The sequence below is a fragment of the Lepisosteus platostomus genome, chromosome 4 (genome assembly GCF_059453375.1).
Source record: "Lepisosteus platostomus isolate fLepPlt1 chromosome 4, fLepPlt1.hap1, whole genome shotgun sequence".
Taxonomy (NCBI): Eukaryota; Metazoa; Chordata; class Actinopteri; order Semionotiformes; family Lepisosteidae; genus Lepisosteus; species Lepisosteus platostomus.
In genome coordinates this window covers 54,733,209-54,759,397 of record NC_142614.1, presented here as the reverse complement: position 1 = coordinate 54,759,397, position 26,189 = coordinate 54,733,209, and the positions used below count along the sequence as shown (strand labels likewise).

At 34.6% G+C, this 26,189-nt stretch overlaps 1 protein-coding gene across 1 annotated transcript in view; it reads right to left on the bottom strand.

Annotated features, from left to right (window-relative positions):
- dtwd2 (DTW motif tRNA-uridine aminocarboxypropyltransferase 2) overlaps positions 1-24,965 on the bottom strand; it is a 56,886-nt gene extending 31,921 nt beyond the window's left edge. Inside the window, exons 1-3 of the mRNA XM_088629910.1 lie at positions 24,732-24,965; positions 6,535-6,625; positions 5,252-5,346 (exon numbers count right to left, since the gene is read on the bottom strand). Coding sequence (XP_088486036.1) covers positions 5,252-5,346; positions 6,535-6,625; positions 24,732-24,922 — 377 coding nt within the window. The 5' untranslated portion in view covers positions 24,923-24,965. The remainder of the gene's footprint in view (positions 1-5,251; positions 5,347-6,534; positions 6,626-24,731) is intronic.
- Positions 24,966-26,189: the final 1,224 nt, after the last annotated feature.

The following is a 26,189-nucleotide window of genomic DNA, read 5'->3' as shown; positions in this document are numbered from 1 at the left end:
ATATACAGTAGATCTCTTGAAATGGAAATGCTTTGTCAATACACATGTGCATGGGGAAAGTCCTTATGATGGAACTGGTAGCTCAAACAGAAAAGAAAAATCTTCAGCGTCTTTTATTATGCTGAAATGCTGAAAATAAAATTGAGAAAACACCATAAATATATCAAATATAGAGAAAAGCTGACTGTACATCAGCAGTCATACCAGCTGCACCCATACAGCACAAATTCTACCCTGGGACCCTGAAACATGTGGCAATTTTCGAACGCATATGATTACATTACGTGTCAATCATGTTGACGTCTGTCTGCCCTTCAAAATCTTCGTCAGCCATTCCTAATAAGGTGACTGTGGGTGTCTTTTTGACCACCCTCTGATAATTAGCAGCCCCAAGGCCAATAATTAATTACAAATGACAAGTAACTCAGTGGTATGCTTTCACACTGCCCTTTATTCTCCAGATATGCTCAGTTCCGCAAATACTCACAAATGAAATTAGAATTCTCACATAGCCTAAACTAAAACATACAATACATGCATCTCTGTTACAACTATTGTGTTTTCCCCCCAAAACCAAACTGTATTTTCACAATTTGTCACAAAAGGTCTTCCTGTAGAAAGATTTTAAGTAGGGAATTGGCAAATAATAACAAGGTTTTAATTCATGATCTAGAAAAAAAAATGTTCAGTTGCTGAATGGGCAGAGCAAGAATATAGATTGGATGTTATTTTGATGTGTTTTTTTGTATATCTCAATGAAGATATTATTTACAGTATGGTAGTTAAGGGATGACAACATTTGAATTACTCCCTCCACCTATTCAAGTTTTGGCTATTATAAATGGAATGGGTTCTAGATTAAAAGTTTAAATAACCCCCTCCCTAAAATTCACCTTCAACAAAACAAAACTAAGTGACATCATAAACTGTTGTGATGAGACTCCCTACGTCTATTTATACATTTTCTATTAATTTTAGATGCCATCAATCAGGAGATATACTATCCGAAAGAGTATCTTACAGGCTAATATATTTGCACATTTGTCATCCAAAAGCAAACATTACTAAGGTTCAACAAAATACTTAATAAATCCAGTTTATTCAAGATTAAGATGAATTAATTTGATCAACAAACTGTGCAGTTACTAATCAGTTTACAGTATGTAAATACTGACAGGATTTCCTTTATTCAGAATATAGGATTAAAATTCTTCCACATTACAGCCCCAGAGCTTGATCAAAGTAAGTTTACACAACAATAAACTACGGCTTGAGTCAACAGTTAGCTTCATTAACATGTAAACAGAAGCTTCTTTCGATGTCAAGGATTGGTGCTGAAAACAATGTGTGTATTCAAAATGCAGGAAAAGGCAAAGAATGTAGTATTACAATTAACTTCTTATAAGTACCCATTAATTTTAAGTAGCATCTGAAATCATATCAAGTAATATTAAGTTGGCCACTTTATTTTGAATTTGATATGCTTTTCATTAGAAATTGTTTCTTTTCATTGCAACTAATAATCAGACTTAATTTTACTTCTCTTTGAAAAACAAAAATCCTTCAAAAATCTCAATCTATAGGGTGCAAAGGAACAAGTAAAGGTTTATTTCATGATGAAAAGAGAAGAAAGAAAACACAACGTTTCGGCTGTGGAGCCTTCTTTGGGTGTCATGCTGGTTTAGTAAGAGAAGGGGGCACGTGGCCCAGGGAGAAGGGGAAGGAATGACAAAGAGATTTAGAGGAAGGCCAAAACATTGTGTTTCCTTTCTTCTTTTTTCGGCATGGAATAAACCTTTACTTGCTCCTTTGCAGCCTACGCATGCTGACGCAGCTACCTACTTGAACTACTTCAAACTAAAGACTATCATCTTTGTTCAATTCTTGAAACCACTTCTATGGAAACCAACAGAAGCACACACTGACCATTTAATACATTTCAGCCAAACAGCTGTATGTATCCATCCATTTTCTAACTGCTTTCAATACAGGGTTGAGGGGGAGGCAGAGCCTGTCCCAGCGCAAGTAATGGCAATGGGCACAAGGCAGGATACACCCTGGAAGGGGCACCAGTCCATCGCACACACACAGACACAAACATTCGTTCACACTCATACCAGGCCCAGGTTTCCTAGATGCCAAGTAACCAAGTTACTAGGTCTTTGTACTGCTGGACGAGCACCAAGCCAAAACCCTCATGAACACCAGGAGAATATACAAACTCCACACAGATAGCACTGCAGGCCTCAGCACTATGAGACAGCAACACTAACCACTGCACCCCCCTATTCTACTTGTAGCATTACATTATTTTGTGTGAGATATCTACCTCAATCCTCTAGAATGATATGATTTTTTGTAGGCTGTCTAGGTACAACAAAAACTGGTTGAAATCTTTATCCCCAGGTCCCTATCCCCTGCAATCAGAAGCTCTTATCCATCTAATCCATCAGCATTCTCTTACTTTGATGTTTGACTCCATAAAACAGCTTTCAACAAATTTATGAAGAATATATTCTTGTAAACCTTAAAATAAAATTTACTACACTTTCTCCTTTATACCATACACTAAATTTTAATTTTCATATCTCTTCCTATACTAACGGGAGATATCATAAATAAGTATTGGAGCCAATAGCACTTACCTTTTTTAATGCTTCTCAGTATATTAGTTTTTCTTTCAAGATACTGAACTCACTTCCACCAAAATGTTTTAGATAAATTCAATCCTATCTTATTTTATTTGGAGGATGTGCCCTAGGATGTACTTAACATTATAACTCCCAGAGGTTACAGTTTGTACATAATTGTATATAATACTATTGGGCCTTTCAGTTTAGGACCTTAAAGACTTGGTTGGATTCTGGTTAATTAGCTTCTTGGCACCCAGCTAAGCAGACATTAATCAAATAAATTAGACTCCTAAATCTTCGTTTCCTGCCCCTAAAGGTAGGATTGTTTCTTTACGAATGAGCCCTATTACAGCAAATTCTCTGGAAAGTTTGGGGAAAAAAAAGTCAACCTCTTCCTTGGGACCACTATATAATATCACAAGCTTTCACTCATCTGGAACAATCCCTTCTTACTGATTTTCAATATTTTACCTATACACCATGCTCTAAAATGGTCATATGCTCAAGTACCCACAATTATCTCTCTGATGATAATGGATTATGCGTGCAGCAGGACTGAATGGAAAGCTACTTGTCTACCTTTTTTTATTATTTTACGTTAGTCTGACTCCACGCTGAACTTCCTGCATAGAACACTGCTCTGACTTCTCTTCCATTGGTTGATCTAATAAACTGGTTCAATAGTCACATCTTTATATATTTTTTTCTTAATCTAAAAATTAACTTTATGTTTGCAGTTGCAGTGGAAGAGAGAATTACTCTAGATGAATAGTAATCAACTTTGGAAAATCGTTTTGGCAAATATATTTTTTCCCTTCTAAAAATCTGGCACAGCAGGTGATCCATTTTAAATCTGTATATGGAGCTTATACAAGTGCTTCCCACACCATCTTCCACAGAATCCAAAGATATCATGTTTTAAAGTATGGTGTCTTGTGGATCTCACCACTTACCGGATATAAAGCAGTATTTCAATGAAGATTATGTTCATTGAAACAAGCTTATTTCTTGCAATAATTGTACTGATTTTAAAATCACTTGGTGTATTGGTATAAAGTATGGCATGAGCTGAAAATGTTGAAAGAAATTTAAAACCACACAATAGTTCAAGCTGGGAATTACTCACAACCCATTCCATCATAGATGTATTCACTGTGCACCTGGAACATATTTACATACTGTATATTCTGAGGTGTGTGTTTTGGCAATATGTCTTAGAGGTGCCAGGTAATTTATTCAATGAAACTTGGATCCCTACTGTTCAAAAACAATTTCCACATTTCAGAGAATTTTCAAGTATGACACTTTATTGGCAGGATTTACAGCAGAGTACTATTTTTTCTTGGCTGCAGGGTTAGGTGGATACTGAGATCTCTTTAAATCATATTTGTTTACACTCATTTCCAGGCATAATTCAACAGTCAACATCAATGACTGACCCTCATGGTCGACCATGAGCCCGAAAGTGTCTAATAAGTCTGACATGAAACTGTAAACTGTCTGGCAGGTTAAGAAATAATTCAGTCTATGATTAGTTTTGCAATGTGTGGGGAATTTGGCATTACATATTTTGTAGGGGGGAGTGTTGGGAGGGGTGTGTTAATGAGCTGATTTGTTCTACGTGATTATCAAATTAAATGGAAAAAAAAGGTTTTATCGGCTTAAAGGTTTTACAACCTAAAAAACAAAGAAATACCCATACATATTTAAATTACCCCTCCCCATTTTCCAATATACTGTTTATAAAATAAATCAATGTCTGTATATTTTACATAGCTTTACTGCTAACTGCCAATCCCTTTCTTTTAGGTTTCATCCAAAAAATAAAACTTCAAATATTGTTTAAAAATAAAGAGGGCAATATCTGGAACTCCCTATAAACTCCAGACCATTTTCAAATTAATAGCCATCATTGCACTGCCCTATATAAATAAAATCTTATGGGTTATCACTTAAATTATTTTTTCATTATATTGTTGGGTAAAGGGTTTTGTTTTAGGAAAAAAGGGTATTAACTATGTCATGTCTCAACTACATTAGCATATGTGATGTACCCCTATGTGGACAAAAAGAAAATTAATGTGTCATGTCTTCTGTGGATGCTAGACAAAATGCCATTATTGAAACTTGAAATTGTTATATAATGACCTGTATTTTTGAGAGTTCAGATAACAATAATGTGGTCAAATGAAAACCAGTTTAATATCTGCAGTTTTGATATTTGCCATGTTGGGAGCCCAGCAGCTTCTGTTGTTCATTCATACATTCTATGAGATTCTACAGTCTACAACATTGCAAGTTATCTTTTACACCTCCACATAATTTATTTAGAATAAAACCTTAGAGATAGACATTTAAAGAGAATTTCCTATCTGTAACATTATTAAAACTTTTTTTAATATTGGAAATACTTTAGGAAGGTTTTAATGTGTCCATGTAAGTTATCTGAATACAGCTGAAAAACAAACACTAATTATTTTATACAAGTTGGTAATCTCCTATTGCAACTGTAAAACCCTGATGTTCCATTTTCCTGCCTTTTGTTTTTGCATTGCTAATGTTCTGGGGGATGACCATGGGATAGGAGACATGTTTTATTATAATGTTATCTCTTTTACCTTTCCTCATTAAATCTTCTTCCAATTAAAACTTTACATTTTCCAGGAGGAAGACAGGCAGCCAAAAGAGGAACGGTACGCAGTACTCGACTCTCCTGCAAAAAAAAGAAACTTTGAAGATGAGTTTTCCTATACAGGCTAGTAGATTAATACCAACATCCAATAATGATTGCTTAATGAGAAAATGTGTTCAAAATACAAGTATAACATCTAGATCCTAAACTGGCACGAGGACTCTGGTATTTTATAGAAGAAAAGTAAAATGCTTAAGTTTTATATTATAAAATGCAGAATCACTACTTCCATTTCCAGTCCTCAGTGGTACTACTTGTTACCTCTAGATGAAACACCATGAGCTAGAAGTCAACAATCTTTATGTATCACTGGAAGTGATCAGACTTCAGACTATAAAGACTTTGTCTAAATAAAACTGCTGCTGCTCAATTAGTCGATGGGTGAGCATACAATAGATACCAGAAAAGGCATTATTGTGACCATGGTTGTAAAGTATGCAACTGTACAGAGTTTTAACAGGGGTTCAACTGTTTGGAATTATTGTCAAAATAATTTTCTGTTGGATTAACGTACATGAAATCTACAGTATTAAGTAACTGATAGTCTTTGATTCTTGTCCCAAGACATTTCTACATGTTTAGGGATTCTCATTTTTACTATTTTACAATTGCATACCCTCCTTTAAATGGCAAGTTATGATCACTGACATTATTATGATTATAGTAAGATAAATACTGTATCAAGATCAGTGATGTCTGGACTTTTAATTCTTTTTCTAATTCATTAAAACTAAACTGTTTTTAGTACTGTATAAACAGTTAACTTATACTAATCTCTTGACTTTTGAAATGTACTATACTATTAAAAAATTCAATGTTTGTTTACCGTGTATCAAGCATCCCTAAAGAATTAAGTAAAAACCGTCCTTGTTTATCCAGTTATTTTTAATTTTCTAAGCCACACATCAGACATTATAATGGGGCTGGTGGTAGCAAAAAGGTGAACAGGAAGGAAATATCACATAGGAAACCCCAGAGCAATATCTGCAATAGTTGGGGACTTTAAAAATACCCGTCAGCACAAATGTGATGAGTAAAGGATGGACAGCCGGGCAGCTGTGGGTTTAATGACTGCTCCTGGAGTACGCTGGGAAGCTCCAGAGGAAGCAGACACAGTTTCACTGACAGGCAATTCTCCAGCCATTTCCCAGGCTGTTTTCTTCTCCCTTTTGGAAGCCGAACTCTGCCCCTTCCCACAGCCTCACTCACCTCAGCTGGATGCTGAACAATATACAAACATGTGGAGACTTCCAAAGGATGGACTGGGAGGAAGGGGCACAGGCAGACCTTCTGGGGGCGGCTGAAAATGCAATAGATGTAGAAACATAAGATCATGGCATTCTGTTCTATTAGAAAGCATTTCAAAGCAAACAAAAAGCATCCAGAAACAGTCACTCTGGTAGTAAATCGCTACAGTGATGGTTAGAAAAATCCAGTTGCGTATTTTAATGATATAGTGGTAGTTTGGATGGGAGGGGGCAAAAATCATTTGTACAAAATCTCTGTATTAAAGGGTTCCCCCCTGTGCCCACCCACTCCTGGAGTATCACCTGCTGTACTCACAAAACTGCTTAGTAAAGCAAATGTGTCAATTTGTCCCCCACCCCTAGGTACAGTATTTAACTTTGAGGGCCTTTCTAATGTCTAAGGGAGGAGGGTCATTTTTCAGCAACCCAATGATAACCCTACTCTCGGGGTAACAAGTATTCTTACTCATTCAGCTGTGCCGGGAAAACCATTTTGGAATAAAAGACTTTGCAGTGAAAAAAAATTGTGCCTTTTCTCCTCAAGAATTTGAAGTGGTTTATATTTTAGCTTATGAAGAGAAAACTGCATTACATACTTAACATTATTAACTCTTTAAAATACTTATTTTAATTATAGTTTGGGGATCTTGTCTAGTAGGTCTTGTTTTAAAATTGCAAATTCTATCATGTAAAAATATCAAAGATCAAAGTTTTGTATTTAATTTTATTCTAACTTTTATTACTTTTAACTTCTAACTTTTATTCTAACTAAAATTTTATTCTAATTTTATTCTAACACAAAGACTGAAGCTAGAAACCATACAGACAGCAAGCATAAAGTTTTAATCCTTTTAGTATTGTATTATTATTCCTTGTAGTATTACTGGTATTTATAGTTATTTCAGTACTTTGTTAATATATTATGTACCTCATTTTTATGTAAGTTAAAGGAATTGAAATGCTGTTTAAAATATTTAAAGAGTGACAGTTAAGTGACCTGTCAACCATGAACAAATAAAATAATAAAAACTTTCCACAGACTTAATTTTTTTAATTCTTTTTGATCACAGGAAAGGATGGATTGTTTCAATGAATATAGAACATACATTTAAGTTTCTGGTAAAGGTAAAATACTTGAACTGTACTCAATTTAAAAAATGGGGTGAAAATACTATTGCTCTGTGTTGTCTGATTTCAGGTTTACCTCACTTGACCTTAACTTCAGAGAAACACAAGCAAGTACTTCATAATTAGTCTTCGGGGGAAAAGATTTATATGGCAAGATATTCCAGTTTAGTAGGTGCTTTGCTTAGAAATGCCAACAAGTGAAATCAAAACATTTCCTGTTTAACACAACCAAATTTGTAATGCAGGATGTAAAGACAAAAGGAAGCATAATTGCTAATAGCAACATATGTAAATACAAGTAAACCGTGAGTGTCAGCATAGACTCAAAAACAGATTATACAGTATTTTACAGAGGTGCAGTTTCACACAAACCAGATTAATTTACACCAGATACCTATGCCTAATCTATTGTTAATCAATGAATAGGAGTAGATATTGAAGAAACCAAGTACATTTTTCTATGAAACATTACATTTTCTGAAAAGCTGTACTTTAATGAGAAGTATTTTCTGTGATTTGGCCTCAAGTTTAAAAACTGCAACACTTGTTTGTGTAATGACAAATGGTACCATCCTTCAAAGCATGATATTTTGCAGCAATTTCATAAATATCTGGTTTAAATCATTACATTTTGCTCATTAATAGGCAACCTGCACTCAGCCTAAGACCTCATTGTTCATTAACTATATCATTCTTCTTGAACTATAAAAAATAAACCACAGTCAGAGTGCCAGGTTTTGTAAAGGGCATATTCTATTCTGACTCGGTTAGATAAATTAAACAAAAGAAAGTTCTTCTCCATTGTTCACATTTCATAGGCAATAACAAGTGTACCTTTTATACTCCAAACCCAATTGACAACTGAGGTTAGAATAACGCTCAGAGTTAATTAAGCCAGAATTACTTGTTTCTTTTCTATAACAAAGGCCAAAAAGCTATAAGTCCTGTTTGAAACATGAGCTATTACTTACAAACAATTAAGCTATGTGACAAACACCTGTATAACTTTAAGACATTTATATAAATATTGATCATGTTTTTGCTCTATTATTCTAGTCTAAACCGAAACATAAATGTGCCATTTCTCACATAGATTCTACCAGTGCTGGAAATTTGCCAGGATTTCATGTGGAAGTATAATGGAGGAAATATGTAAATTAAAAGAAGAAGGAAAGAACATTTCTTTCATCCTCTCACATCTAGGGCAAACAGGTCCTAAATGCTTCAAAGATATAGATGTACAGTACGTTTACTTTAAAAGGTATGACTGCACATTTCCACAGTAGAATTATAAGCATACCTGTTATTTTATTTATACATACTTTATATTTTATAAACCTAGATAAGTTTACTACCTAAGTCAAACTGTACAGATATGTCCTATATGTTCAATAGACACACATTCTCATAAGTTGCATCTCTACTGTTCTTTGGAAAACTCATTAAAGCTTTTGCCTGATTATGTATGGCTTGCTCTTCTTAGAATGAGCCCCAGACTGATAAGGCTTTTAATTACATGGACAAGAAGGAAATTAAACATGTCATGTCCCAAGGGAAAAAGAAAACAACAAATCATTCTGTTGTGGTGTTTCAGTGCAAGATACTAATGCATATTTTATCATATGGTTACCTTGTGACAGCACTTGATTGGCAAAGCGTCAGTTAGCTAAATGGCCAAGCCCATTAAAAGGGTTATCATTCATGCACAACCATAAATCTAAATTAACATTCTGATGAGGCTGCTACTATAATCAATACAGTTTTCTTCAACCAATAAAGATAAACACTAGGCATTGAGTAAATACTGAAAAGGGAGTGTGTGTTTTATGCACAGTACTTGTCTGCACAGTACTCAAGAACCTACATCTGAGTCAATGGCTAAAAAAATTCGTTCACAATTTTCATTAATTGGGAGCTTGTTTTCATTTACTAGGATGATCCTTGTTCCTAGGATGAAGGAATAAAACTGTAGAGGTCTGTGTTTCTACTGAGATATGCCCGCGATTTGGAATCTCAGAGAGACTCTGAGAGCTAAGATGAAGATCTTACATATTTAATCTAAATTTAGTGCTGACTACCACAAACTTCTAAGAGGTGTTGAATGTTCCTCTGATTGCTCACAAGCACAAAATTTTAATCAGCTCTGATATTTTCTGTATGCTTGGAAATTTGGAATTCTTTTACAAACTGTATATACAGCAGATTGTCAGCATTGATTGGGCTCTTGCAGACAGCAAAAAATAAGATTCTTTCCTCTTTGGGAGTTGAAAATGCAAAAGAATCCAAGAGGACATCGCACATAATTCTGAAGGAAATTCTGAGACTGAACAAAAGTGGAACACACATTGGAGACAAACAACTAACAATCATTGTTTCAAGGAAAATGTGCAATGTGGGCTACCTGATCAGGTTAATGCATTGCCAGATTGGATGGAGTAATATTTTTGTCATCTCCTCAGCCATGTTTATCACCAAGCTTGCATTCAAGCTGGTGGTGGACACACTAAGTACCAATATCTAACATCAGCCAGGTTTGAATGCATTGTGTTTATCACATCCAATATTCATCTGGAATCTGCTTTTGTAAATATGTAAGCAAAATGTTAGAGTCAGCGACATGAAGCACTATGATAAAGGACAGAGTGCAATATTACTACCCCATAAGTATTTTATGGTACAAAAGCACAAATTTGTCAATGCTGAAAAGTTAAAACATTTTCTGCAAAGGAAATTGTTCTCCTTTCTTCTTGCATACATAGTATGGGAAATGAAGATGCAATGATTTCAAGACTGAAGACCATCTGAGGTCCAGTGTACAATATGTAATTAACTTGTTATACCTTTGATAGTTTTGGGATCCAAAGACTTAAAAAATGTCCAAACCAGTTTTTAACCTTAAAATGCTGTATATCATAAATGAACAAAATGTGCAATAAAGATACACTTCCAAGGTCTGGTAAATAAAAAGTTTAGTTCTACAGCATATGCTCATGATTATCCATAGGTTAGAACGTACTTTATGTGTCACAGTGCTAAATTAGAAAGGGAATGATTGGACCTATGACATGTAAACATCCACTCACTATGAACTATCCACATCCAAAGAAGGCTCCACAGCCGAAATGTTTCTTGTCTTCTCTTTTCAGCATGGAATAAATCTTTACTTGTTCCTGTGCACTCACTATGCCAGGTTTATGAAAAGATCTCTTTAAATTGTTGAAATATGGATTTCAATAAGACAGTAAAGATACAGAAAACAAAAATACTTGATTCTGGAATAGTATTGATTTAAATGTAATAAATACATTGTTGATTGAATCAAAATATTATGTTTACACAAATGGTATTGCCCGTCTAAACATGTACAAAATAGCATTATCCTTGCATTTACAGTATTTTACATAACTGCAATGTTTGAAACATTTAATGATCTGTCTAATCATAGTACCGGTAGTGAATATGTCCAAAGCATAGTTATTGTAGGTAATGCAATATTTTTTTTCTGAAATGGTAAAATATATACTGTGTTAAATATAGCAGCAAAACTTAAATTAGCAAACACAAAAGTACAATTGTATTTCTGAAGATATTCCAATCCCATGCACAATGATTTTAAACAGTTTTCTGATGGATCATTGTCTAATATTGTTAGTTCATGTGCAGCATACCTTCTACCTGATTTTTTAACATTGCTGGAAATAACTGTTTTTTCACCATCAACTGCTGTGATGTTATTGAAGACGTTTATCATTTGTAACCAGTCTATACTTTCAATGACCTTATCAAAGCTTGATAATAAAACTTTGATTTAGATCCTTGCCCACATCAGTATTCTCAGTCACCTTTTTGAAGGATGTTGCATGGTGTTCACTATGAGTACAGTGTCACTTTTTCACAAGGAAAACAGGTTATATTACAAAAATGAAAAGGATCAAGAACACTATGCACTCTGGAGTCTGTATTTATGGTTCCACTATAGTCAACTGTATTAAAAAAGTATTCACTAGGAATAACACCCAAAACTTAAGTGTACTGAAAGGATTATGGAGTGTTTTAGTCAAAATTAACCTGCTTGGCTGAGGGCTGACCTCCTGGCCACAGTATGAGGAGGCTGGAACACCCAAACAGAGTGAGGAGTGACCAAGTGGCAGCTGCAGAGGTGGAGGTGGGATGAAGAAAGACATATGCGAGGGAGAGAAGGGGTAACATACAGTATTTATAATGTTTTAGATGAGGATACGACATCAGGAGTGAGTATGAAATACTGGCAGCTGAATCTACTGTTGTCATCCCTCCCTAACGTTCGTTATAAACGCCATTTCAAGGATATAAAAATAACTATTTTTATAACTATATAACTTTTTAAATAAATATTAAAAAGTCATGATGCTTCTCTTCTGTGTGAACCAAGATTGTATAGTAGGTATTACGTGATTTAACATATATGAACTCACTGACTGGCTGTATGTTTGTGAGACATCATTAAGTGAAAATTTTGCTTTCACATATATTTTGAAAAATGATGCCTTAAGGGTGGAAGTAATATGGTACCTGTGAGTTTTCTAAAGGAGCAGGATAAAGATGAACATGTGGCGGCAAAAACCAAAACAGGAATGACTACATCCAATGTAGCAATTACATGACCTCTATGAAGTGCAGTGCCACAACCCCAGAGAAAACTGCCTGCCATGCCACTACAGTTCCAAGATAAACCAAGTGATCTGAAGTAAGAAGTAATTTATTTTTAAAAACTCAGTGGGACACTTGAATCACATTGCATGCCATGACAGAAGCACTTAAAGACTACCAATAAAATCAATCACAGTTGTTTTCATGGAGCCGTAGGAAATCTCAAAAAAATGAAAAGAACATGGTTCTCAAAGTTCTAACTTTTTTTACCAATTAAAAATGGTTCCTTGAGACCTTCTCAATCGCCAGCAGAATATCTCCATTGCCTGCAAGGGGAAACAGAGAACCCATACTGCCAAATTCAAAGAGTACAATTATTATACTAGGACCTTGTCTGCAGCATGACCTTTCCTATTGGGTATTTCAGTGTCTTGTTATGACTGTTTCAACACTGCCCCCAGGTGTTTCAAATGAATATTACTTTTTTTTTTACAGAAGCTTGAAAGTACTAAAAAAATGGAATCTACTGTAAGTACTATTACTTGAACGGATTGTTACTTTGGTTATTTAAGAATAGGGTTAGGCCAACCGAATAATATTTTGCTTATTGATTGAATAAAAACATAAAACCATTAAAATCAGAGAACCCTAATCAAACCCTAAGTTGCCCTGCAAGTTAAAAGCAATTTTGTTAACCATCTCTGGATCTGAAAAGGAAATTCTAAAACATTTGGAAGAGTTAAGAAAAGGGTAAATACTACAAGCATCCTTAAAGAATGTTTCATACTAAATAAAGTTATTAATAGCTTGGCATTCCTAAAAACCCCTGTGTGGATGTACCTTCCGTCCAATGGACTTCCATCCCTTCTAGGTCACATGGCAGGACTATACTTCTGGGACAGACTCCAGGCTGGCTTAATACTTATCAAACAGCAATAAGCAGTTTTCTAATAATAGATAGAGGATAAATAAAAGTCTGCACTGTCTCTAGATATGTATCATTTTAATTAAAAAAATTACTTCTATTAATAGTAATTAGGATATAATCAATGTGTATACTTGAAAACCCCAAGAAGATTTCTGATAATTATCAGCAGGAGAATTTGAAGACAATATATTTAATACTTTTAGTAAGCAATAAAGCTGTCTGAACAGATAATCATTTATTGCAAAGCTTTTAAGTATTACATGGTATTTTCCATCTTTATGTGAAGACTTCCAACTGGATTGCAATATTGACCAGATACTTAGTTTTAATACTGTACCCCATCACCTGCTGTACTATTCACTGTCCAGTTACATATCCAACTTAAATACTCTAAACATTGTACAGCACCACATCATGGGACACACCTAGGCTGCATGTCTTTGAAAGGTGAGAGGACACATGCAAACACAGAAGATATTCTAGTGCCAGATCCAAGTACTGTGAGGCAGTGTCAGTAGCCTGCCAATCCACCCAATAATATTAAGAAATCCATAGCACATTTAAAAATAAAATACAGTTGCCAGGTAGTACAAAAGCAAAAGCAGACTCAATTTTTTTTAATGCAACTTTTATACAATTATACTAAACACATGTGGGAAAAGTTTAAATGAATTCCACTTCACACACTGCTTCTAATGACATATCATCTGGACTGATTTTAAATCCCAACTCATGAGTATAATTAAACTAACAGTAGATTTTGCTCGCTAAGTATGCAATGATTATAATTATACAAATTCATAATTTCTATAATGTGGCATACCAATGAACTTTGCATTACTGTAAGCAGATACAGTCTCTGAAATTATTAATTTCAGAAACTGTGAATTTTAATGGTTATATTTTAGCATCCATATTCATAGTGAAATATCATACATTTGCATAACATCCACAATTATCTTATGGTGGTCACACTAATACTTACTTTTATAAGACTTACAGTATAAGTACCCTCCATCAATGGCAGTTTATCTCATCCTCCTGAGTGACATGCAACAATAGTCCAGGCTTTGCAAACAGCCAAGCTGGTATCTAGGTTTGTTGCGGTAGAGTAGGTGACATGTTGAAACTCCCAGAGAGACTTTCCAATGCCTCTGGCTGTAAATGTGAAGAAATAAAGAGATGTATCCAGGGACTTCTCCGTTAAAATCCTCTTGTGTATATCAACTTAAAAAATAACCAACCCCTTCTCTGTGGCCTACATCCATTAAGTAAAGTAACAACTACCTCACCTCAGAGGAGACAGATTCACAATAGACAGTGCACCTTAGCACACAATAACAATAACAGAATTGTATAAGGTAGCTGCAAGATCAGAAACACGACTCAGTTATTTTTTCACTGCATTTTTCCCCTGGTGGTTCTTTAAAAAAAATGCATTTATGATCAAAGATAAATCTAATCGGGCGTGAAACTCTATGAGTTAAGGTTAATCCAAGTGCACTCACAATTTCAGCAACATCTTCTGTTCTTCACTGATATTTACTGGGTACAAAAGACATTGATCTTCATTAAGATCTAGGGATGGCTGGAATAATAGTGATTTTATTGATTGACTCCAATTAACCTACACTGACTACAAAAGAAGGTAATGGCTTTCGAAAGTCTTAGAAAAGTAAGACATGCATCGCCTGCTTCCATAATTTGTGACTAAGACATTTCACATTCTTGTAATGCACAAAAAAATCTTTGAGTACACTACTGACAATATACAGTATCTATACATTAATTATATACTGTACTTGCACTCAGACTCAGACTCACAGAAAACATTTACCAAAATGTATAGCACGTACATGCCCGTCTACTTTATTTACACCTAAAGGCCAGACTAGATAAGTCCTGGACCTAAGCAACCTATAATCCTATGAAGATCTTTTTAATAAAGCTAGTCCAATACTATAATATTGTACTTAATTGGCATACAAATGAACGTTTGGTGTAATACTGTTATGGCAGGACTATGATGTAATGCCAGAGAGAAACCACCTAACTTGCTGTAGTCGTCTGTAACACTCTGACACACAGTTTTGAACATCACCTTGAATATCCTGGTTACAGCTGGACCTGCCTGGCAAGAATTGAGTATCAAGTCTCTGAAGATTTCCCCTAGACCTTTGTGCTTTATTATTTATTGGAATATGGCTGTCAGATTATGTCCTTTCTGTGTTGACCTTAATGCATATGTTGATATCTATTCCAACATATGATATTCAGGGTCATGCTAAACCCAGTGTCACATAATAAAGTGGCCTCACAGTATACATCAGCTACAGTATTTATGAGGTTTTCAACTCCATATTTCCAGAAGGAAACTACATGACAATTTGGAATTTCATTACATTCGGAACAGTATCCTCCTGTATTCAAGAATTGTTTCTAATAATACGAGCTCAAATCGCATATGCATCTTTCACATTTCACATTTCTTTGAAAGAGTTAATTCTGGTAAGAAACTATCTATTCAATGGTAGTAAATTCAACTGAGAAGAAGTCAATAGCAATATATCACAACAAAGAGAGAATTGTTCCATTTTATTCTGCAAAGAAAGTAGAAAACCCTTTATCTTCAGATAATAAAACTGCATGAGTTAACTAGGATATACTAGTACGAAACACAAAAGAACAACTGCAATGACCAAATGAGCACCAACCAGAATTAAAAAAAACAGCTCAAATATAAACTAATATAACAGAACACAGAGCCCCTGTTAGTGTAAACTAATAAAGTAAGCATTACATGCGTTTGCACAATGACAATTACAGACATTCATGAAAACATCAATCAATAATTATTTAAGTGAACTAAACATTTGACATGCTATACGTGTATAATGCTACCATCACATTTCTAAGCCACTCAGACTCAAAGGATTCATACAAGCAAATATACAAAAGCCATATTAAACTGTCACTTCTAAAGGTGATGACACTCATTTCAAATTGTGATAAGGCTAATTTCAGTGCACCATAAACAAAATATTGGAGACCTCAGTATATAATTTAAGGGAATTTAGGAAAACCATGTTCCTTTAAAAAGGACTGTATTTTGCCAAGTTTTTCACAAATTCATTATACCAAATATCTTACTTTTAGTCTGTGAGTATGCATTGACATAAATGTATTTTATAAGAATATACAGTATATTCTACAAGATTGTACCTTTCAAAGAACCTTTACAATCTGAAAAAAATAATTTTCAGAACATCATACTTAGTTACGCCCAGTGAAAGAAATTTAACATTTTAGTTATATCCATCCTTCCATTTTCTAACCACTTCATCCAATTCAGGGTTGTGAAGGAGCTGGTGCCCCTGTAGGCAAGGCAGGGGACACCCACAATGGAACCATTGCAGGGCACACATTCTTATTATGTTAAACCTTAAAAGTGTTTGAAGAATGTTTACTTATTTTAGCTGAAAATTATTTTTCATGTTTATACCAGACTGCTGCTTTAAAATCCAGATATCCTGTGTATTATGATTAGCATAAAGTTATCAGACCCTTTTAAGAATGTTTAAATATTTTTTTTGTAAACACAACAACAAAGAGTTGTCATTAATAAGCATAAATAAATTCTAACTGGTAATAACACCATTTTTCCAAATGAAAAGGGAAAATATGCATGTACTTTTCAAAGCATTGCAATATTTATGCTGAAAAATCAACTGAATCTTTTATACTACAGTGACCTACTTAAGAGCAACACTGTAAACTGTTTTTACCAACTGGCATCAAAAATGTCCTTAAACCATGCTAATGTCAAGGACATCTCATCTTTTTAATTATTCATCAGGAGTCTGTCCTAGTCATATCAGCACAGCCTAATTTAGGTGGATATGCCCTGCCTGTACTTTCTGTGTGCTTGATGTGTCTGCAGAGGGCATGCAAACTCACAGCCAATGTAATTAAAACAGAATGAATTGATCAAAAGATACTGACACCTCCGAATGCATACAGTAATAAAGATGCCCAACGAATGCCAGAGAACGCTGGGACTCCTGTCACAATACTCATCCCTGGCAGCCATGGGCTCTGCTCACTCCCTGCTAGTTTTGCTGGGGATCCAAACAGGTATAGTCCATGCCAGTCAAACTCATTAAACCATGAATGAATTGGCCTGAAAAGGTCACAACTCATAAAATGGAGTGAGCTGTTACAAGTCAGCCATGCCTAATGTAAAAAAAAACTACAGCAAGATTAACAGGGCTGTAAACATTCCTTTTTCCTCATTACCTAAACAAAGAAATGGCTTCAATAGTATATCCATTAAACTCCGTTTAGAACAGAGTGGAAAGAGTAACTTCAGGCTACATCTACAGTATATCTAATGCTTCCCTCCTAATGTGAATGACTTGAATAATTTTGATAATTAACAGGCAGGGCATTTACTCCCATACAGGGACATTTTGATGCATTAAAAAGAAATAAAAAGATAACTTGCTTGAACTCTTCAAATATAATTAATGTTCTAATGGGCTACGTGACTACTATATCAGCTATATACAATGTTACATTATATCCCTTAGGAAGATCACCTGGAAAGGTGAATGAGAAGAAGAGAATTAAGTATGAAGGACTGGTCAGTGATTGCCACGTGTGGCTAGATGTGTGCCATTACAAGGCATCATAGGGGCAAACAGGAGAAAACGCATCAGTAAAGCCCTAGAAAAACTCTGAAGGAGGCTCTGAATCAAAATGGGAGATCCATCTGATGGACCTACCTGGTCAAAGATGCATGAGGTTGAAATAGCGTTTGATCTACTGTAAATGTGACCCAGAGTGACATTACTTATATGTCGAAGTGCATCAGGATGTGAATGTAATCAGTACTGTAGCTTATGTACATTTACATTTAGTGTTGTTGTAAGAAAAACTTTGGGGGAGTATATTTATTAGAACTCTTATTTTAACCTTACATGAATACAATCAATTAAAAAATATGTGCATTTCCGACAGAAACTGAAATCTGACATAGAAAAATTAATGCTGATCATTTTACAGTGTTATGTGGCACAATGAGGCAATATCCCAAATAGTGGAGCCCAACAGACGTGTGTCATAATTCTATGAACAATATTACTCTATTATCCTATTAACAAACATTTTATGAATGTTTTTACATTTTCCCAAATAATAGAAACATTTTGAAAAAAAAACGTATTTTCTTCAAAAATCAAATCACCAATTGATTATGAATTTCAATTAAAGTTGCATAATTTCAAAACTTTATCAATTTGATATACCATACATTACTTGAAAGAGAAATCATCATGTTCAGCTTCTTTACTCTTAGTTTTATCATGAAAACTTAAAATGAAGTAATTCAATAGCCTTTAGCATCTGATTGACTTTCCTGACTGCAAGAAACTGTATTAATGCAGAGTTATTAAATATTCACCAGATTATTGAATTGTTTTATTAAAAAATATACTGTACACAAAAATCACCCTCAGGGTTTCAGAAAGAAAAAAACATTCTGAAGAACATTTACTGAATGGTGTTTATTGATTTTCTGAGGGTAGAGAAATTGTCCAAATAGATACAAAATATTTTTACATGATGTACAGTAACTATCTACAACAAACCATATAGCCTGTACAACACTTATCAGCACCACTCCTCACCCTCCACAGAACGTAGAGTAGGATGATTTCTATAGTAATGCATTACTATATTTAGTTCAGGTGGGTAGCTGCGCCAGCATGCGTAGGCTGTAAAGGAACAAGTAATAGAAGTAAAAGAAGAAAGAAAACAACGTTTCGGCCGTGGAGCCTTCTTCACGACTGAAACGTTCCGTTTTCTTTCATCTTGTTTTCAGCATGGAATAAACCTATTACTTGTTCCATTACTATATTTACTGTAGATGCATTTACTGTGCATCTATGGTGTACCTGTGATTATCTATTTTATTGCTGAGTATTTATTTGCACTTAAGTCGGGGAGAACAGTTTAAGACTAGATGTTTTTTTTCTGCTGGTATAATTATGGTAGTACAGCCTGAATGAATTCTGAATTCTTTAAATGAAAATTCAGAAGGCTTAAAATAAGTCAAGATTTAACAGAGGGCATTAAATATTTCCCAACATTTTGTTTACATTATCTTTTGACCTTAAACCAAAACAGCCGCCAATCCCTGACATACAGAAGTATAAAATTTGACAGCTCGGACAATGCAATCATGAGTAAATGCAAACCAACTAGCAAATCACAAGGAAACCAATGAGCTACAAAACACTTCCACAGAAAGCAGGCTTGTGGGATGACTGCTTGTTTCTATGTCCTATCTTAACTCAACTTTGTTCCAACTGACTCTGGCCCTCTTTGATATATCTTAGAGCTGTACAGATTTTTCTTTTTAACAAGAACACCCACCTCTTACATGATGTTTAATAGAACAAGTGAAAAGTTAAAAGTCCATCTGTCCCAGCATGTGTAGTACTAAAGACAACTTCAGGGTCTTTGGTACTACAACGTGCTGTGCTCTCAGAAAGGTCCTAAGGTCTTTCACAGCATTTACACAAGAGAAAACCCAGTAAAATCTATGGTTTCCAGGTGTTTTTGATTTCAGGTGATGAAAGTACAGGTGCTTTTTCAACTGTGCTGGAGGGGTAACCTACTGTACATACAGGGTAAGGTTTCAGTTAATTTCATTGTTAAAGAAAGGAGAGAATGTTTTAAATAGTGTAACTATCCGATCCAAGTTTGTTAGATCAAAGGTATAAGAACCAAAACAGATGAAGAATATTTTAGGGCTCCATTTTCAGTTGATATTATACCTTTGCAAAACAGTTTGCCCTAAGATTTTGCCTATGAATGTAATGCCACAATTAGATATGTGACAATGTGTAACATCAGACAGTCTGTGAATGTTGTAGCAAAAATATTTTCTCTCAATCTCAATGTGTTCCTGGGTACCCTCTGTTGCTACTGTACATCCTGGAATTTAGCATCCTTATGTAGAGCCCGGCCATAAACAATGGACTGACAGGATCTGTTTTTCACATTTCCTACACCAACCTTGGTGCTCCATTTACTTTATCTGCTATGGTTAAGTCTTCATGACATTTCAGTCTTTAGTGATATTCAGAAAAGAGAACTTTAAAGATTACTGTTGCACTGTGTGATTACTCCACTAGGGCCACTCCTGATTTAAAGTGACTCTTTGTATCTTAAGTATGATTGTCAAGATCATAGAGAGGTTAGCACAGCTAGCAGTTTGCACAGAATCATATCATACAGTATGCTTTAATGTAGTCATGCACATGCATTGTTGTCTTGATTTTAACTTAAACTGTCAAAGTACTCACACACTGTCCTGCTTTCTTGCATTCATTACACCAAGCTATTCCACAGAGCCAATATGTTCGACCTGATGTACAGTATATGTATTCCCTCAGTGATCTCTCAAATTAATACAATGTAGGAACACATCCCATTTACAGTACTTTAATAAATCAAAAACCTTCGGGGGTTCTTAACCATGCTGAAGCATCAGCTTTATGTATTATAGAATGGTAACTGACCCATTCCATTTGTTGTCATGAAATAACAGGAGATAATGAACAAATTCACATGGAAAATATGCTTACATGTTGCTCTTGCAGCTCAAATGAAAATAAGATTTAAAATATCCTTCTGTGTAAACTAAAAATAACACTATCTCAGACTTTTCAGCCAAACATCAGTCCACATGAAAATAACCACTGATGGGAAATATCTCATCATAACTTGTTCAATCAGCTCACACCAGCAGTACATGCTTTAGGTATTTTAAGTTGATTTATTTTTTTCAATGTATCCCTTTTAAATACAACTTGTACAGTCATCATCTATTGTAAATCTTCAATATAGACAGAGGTCCAAATAACTTTGTAGAAAATATCTATAAATTATTTCCAATTATTTTTTCAAAGCATTATCCTGGATAAATGAAAATCAGGGGGTGCCTAAAATGCTTACACAAGGTTGTACACTATATTGCTTTTTTAAAATTGGTTAGGACTCTGAAACACTTCAGTAGGTATTTATTATAAAAACTATAGCTATAGATGCGTTTGCTACAATTCACACAGTTGTCCAACTTTCCAAACCTATATTTTTGCAAAAAAAAATTCAATGTTTGTTACTGTATATTGCCACTGTTTTTTATTGTAGCATAGAATTAAATTAAAATTTAGACTGTTCAATTACTATATGATTAACTCTATGGCTCTGACAGCGTGGGTTGGGATCCATCTTAAGAAACAAGTCTTTTAACTTTAGGCAAAAAATAATTCAGACCATCTTCTTCCTATATAAGCTTAAAAAAAGGAATAATGCCATCAGGTCAAAAAATGGCTTCTTACATTTCTGAGGAAGTGCACAAATGCTGGGAGTTCTTGATCACAAATCAGGAAAATTAAAAAATGGTGTAGATTCTGAAATATTACTAGTTTTTACAATACAGTAGGTTTAAAAAACAACACATGGATTAGCCCAATTCTGTGACAGCAGGGATGACAAGAAACCAATCTTAATTTTCTTTAAAATTGAACTAACGACTTCATATCTTTCCATTTGAGTGAGATTAACAGACAGGAACCAGAAGTAATTAATTGATTTTCTTTACTTCAATATTCAAATTAAAAAGTATTGCAAGGCAGTTAAATTCATTCTTTAAAATTATTTTTTCTTTAGCAGGTTTATATATTATCGATTTTTTGGATGAGTGGCAAACAACTGGATATATTAAATTAAAGAACACCACAGATAATTCTTTTAGAAATAACTTTATTTACACAAGCCAGAAAGACAGATGTAAAGGATTCTAGAAATAATTTTAAAAAATTTTAAGCAATCTGCAGATTATATTATTACGTTTTTGAAGTAATAGGTGGTCTGTGCCTATGAGAGAGGTTTATAGTGTGGTTTACATTTTAGAAGATAAAATCAAGAAAATAAAGTCAGCACATGAATGTGCCTTCAAATAAATCATCCCAAAGGAGTTTTAGCATATACATTCCATCTATCTCTCCTCAGTTTTAGACTAATATTTTATTTTGAGCTTTCAAACACCACTGCAATACAGCAACACCACAGTAAAAGCTAAACCTGGCACAGGAGAAATTTATGGTTTTGCTGCTTAATGAGCCACGTTAATCTTAAAATAAGTGGAGATAACATAACACATAACAGAACACAGCCAAAGGGTACTTCTTTTAAGGACGGTGATGAGCTGTTACTCATGACAGAACTGACAATGAAGTGAAAAACGATACTAAAGCAAAAAAAAACAACAAAAAAACTAAAAATAAAGAACACAGGAGAATGAACTATGATCAGCTGCCTATGCAGTCATGTTTAAGGCACTCAATATCTGGAAAGCGATAAAATGAACACATCAGATCTTAATATACTGTATTTACTTTGGCATACTTAGATTGGGTTGAGTTGCATATGAAATACTGGGTTAGCAGATGACACCAGCAGCATGTGGAATTCAGAAAACATAAACCTTGTAATTAAAATAAAATGTGGCCCATGTAGTATATTAAAAAAAATACACAACACAAAAAAGTTAGTTTTTTTATATTTGTTGTGCTGAAAAATTAGGTTATACAAAGTGTGATAACCTTTCATCTTATTAGAAAAGAAATATATAAAGTGTGACTTGACAAATACACTTTGTTCTTAGACACAGACGTCAACCATCTTTTCTGTAATACACCTGTTCTTATGTACTAATATACTTTCCATTTACGTTTTGCTCAAAACTGAATAGCATATAATAGCTATATTAAATAGAGAAAAGAAAGATTAATACAAAATGATTGGCAACAAATATTTTGAGATGGGCATAATCAGTTATAATAAGTGGAAGATAAGATACAGAATATTAAAATATAGTTCTTGCACTCCAGTATGCATTTGATTTTTCGAGAATAAAAAAAACAGAAAGACTACACAAAAATAAGATGACCCAGCAAGCTTTCACTTCCTGCCTGAGGGCTTCATGCACTAAGAATATTAACACAAATATTTGGCAATAACTGACTATGCCATGTCAGAAAATTAAAGGATCAGAACAAGTGCACTGTGATACAGATCACGTTAGCCTCTGGCTATATGGGGGAGCCATTGCCTGCACAATTCAACAAGACTCTCTCTGGGCACACGAGATCGCTACAGGGCACATTAGGGATTTACAGACAGATGCTTTGGATTAATATAAACAAAGACTGTATCCAGAACAGTGTATTGTGTTGCGTCTTGTGATTTAGTTTTCAGCTGAATTAAGTGATCCTTATTTGCATGTACTACTGTATTTAGGGAACAACTTTACATTTATCGTCAAAGAAAACAGTTTCAAAGTTTTGTGATTGTAGTTACTTCGAACAGTTTCCACCGTTTCATCACTCAAAAAAAATAACCTTTTAAAAAAAATCTTTTGGAAAAGCTTATAATTTATACATACAGATACTGGATCTTCTTTTATGTTTGCTTTGTAATTCAGCGGATAGATCTCTAGAAAAAGACCATTCTTCATTTTCATTGATAATGGAATGCTGGTCTTTAACATGGAATGTTTTCCCCCTTAATTGTACTTCAGTCTAATTTTACATTTGTGATAGCCGCATCCAATTTAGTATCCTGTTTGGATGAAGAGGGCTAGTTAAACATACTGGTTAGATAAAAAATCCACTTCCAAATTAAAAAAAAAATATTAAACACGTTTCTCGTTACAATCCAATAATTTGATTGTGCATTTATTAACATCCCTTAACAGTGTTTCAGCAAGTCGCCTAACGTGTGCTCATCTTTTCAAACGAACAATTCTGAAGAGCTGCACTTATTAACACAACAAAATAAAAGTAACTAAGCAGTCACCCAGTGAGGTCAGGCAGTAGTCCTGAACACCATCCACTTGATAAAATAATTCATGGATTATTAAAAGGTATCAGGCTATTAGATTGTAATAAACGCATTGTTTACATTTTTTCACCTTTGATATGAAGAAAGTAGACGGAGTTAATTCGGAATATCCTTAAACGCACGGGACCGAGGTCACATTTACTAAAACTGAGATAATCAAAATAGCTAGACTACTGTAAATTGACAATTAAATATAATGTTAACATACAAATCAAAACACTTTGGAAGATATCAAAAGCTTAAAGGAAAGTATCGGGGCCCCTCATCCCTGTGCGTCACAACTCTTTCTCGCTAAATATACATAAATAGTATTAATGATCACTGATGTTTGTGGACCGAGCTCTTGTTTCCCGTGGCGGAAACCACAGCACTTACAAAGCAACTTCCTGTCAGTCTAGTTACTCGCTAACCACGAGGTGGCGGCCTCACTTTCCCCTCATCTTTTCTCTTCGGAAAGATGTGCCAAGAACCTTGGCCTCCCTTTACTTGGGGTTTCCTACCTGCACCGTAAACACGTGGGTCTCCGCTCGGGACTTTCAACCGGCAGTTCCAGTAGATCCTCAAAACCACCTGAGTTCTTCTCTTTCTCCACTTCTTCAGATGTTGTAGTTAATTTAACCAAGTCTTCCTCGGTACTGCAACACTCGTCGGCGAGGCTGAGAGCCGAAACACCAAGGCTCTCTACCTCCATGTCACTCGAAGGAAAAAAAAAGAAAGGTGCTACGCAATCGCTCTTTACTTGCTATACTGCTTTTAGCTGCTAGATGTCGGTAAATGACCATGTTTTTTTTTGCAAAACTACAGCAGCTTTTTGTCTTTTATTCTTCACTTATTTAACCGAAGCATGGATTAGTTTGGATAGATCAGATTATCACGATTTTAAACCGCTGATTGCTTGCACCTGTTAATCCTGAAGGACTTCAGATCCTTTAGATTCTGTTACAGAATATTTGTATACTGTATTTGTAAACAGATATTTTAAGTTCACAAATATGTTCTTAAGTTGAGAGTTGCCTTTTAAAGTTCCAGGTGATTAGAATTAGAGCAAGAGTAAATGGTAAGGTCTGTGTTAAAAAAACACACGTTCTGGAAAATCTTCGATACAATTCTGCTTCAGACCTAACAAGTTTTTTAAATCACCTTTCATCAGGACAATGGACCAAAGCAAAAGGCAAAAACTGCATTGGAGTGGTTTAAGAATAAGAAAATTAAATGCTCTTGAGTGTCTGTCAAAATTATGACTTCAATGTTATTGAGAATCAGTGGAAAGTAAAACTTTGAAAGCTTCTGTTTTGAAAATCACTGTAAGAGATCCCCAGGCAATGAGAAAGTGTGAGTAAATCTACCAAGAAGAATAGGCAAAATTTTAATCAAGATAGTGTTGCAAAGTTGGAGGTTAGTTTGGCTGTAAGTACTGTACTACCAAAGGTGATTCCACCAAATAATGAGTTGGTGGGACTGAATAAGTATGCAATCAACATATATTCTTCCTTCTTTAGCTTTTACTAACACTTATTGTAACTTATTTTACTCTTGGACAGCTAAAAGCTAAAAACGCTAATAGTATATTCTATATATGGCCTTTGCTTCAGTTTAAGATATCTTCCCTTGTTGTAATGGAAATAAAACCCACCTGAGCTGAGAAGAATGTCCAATACATCACAGGAGAATAATGCAACATATTTTATTAAAGATCTGCTTCTTCAGAGCAACTGTTTATTATTAAAAGAAACGGACAAAGAAAAGTGTCAGAGCACAAAAGTACAACAGTAACACAGACTAATACTACATTTGAACAAGTAATAGGTTGATTCCATCCTAAAAAAAAAGAAGAAAGAGAACACGTTTCATCCGTGGAGCCTTCTTCAGGTGTGGAAGAAGGCTCCACGGCTGAAACGTTGTGTTCTCTTTCTTCTTTTTTTCAGCATGGAATAAACCTATTACTTGTTCCTTTGCAG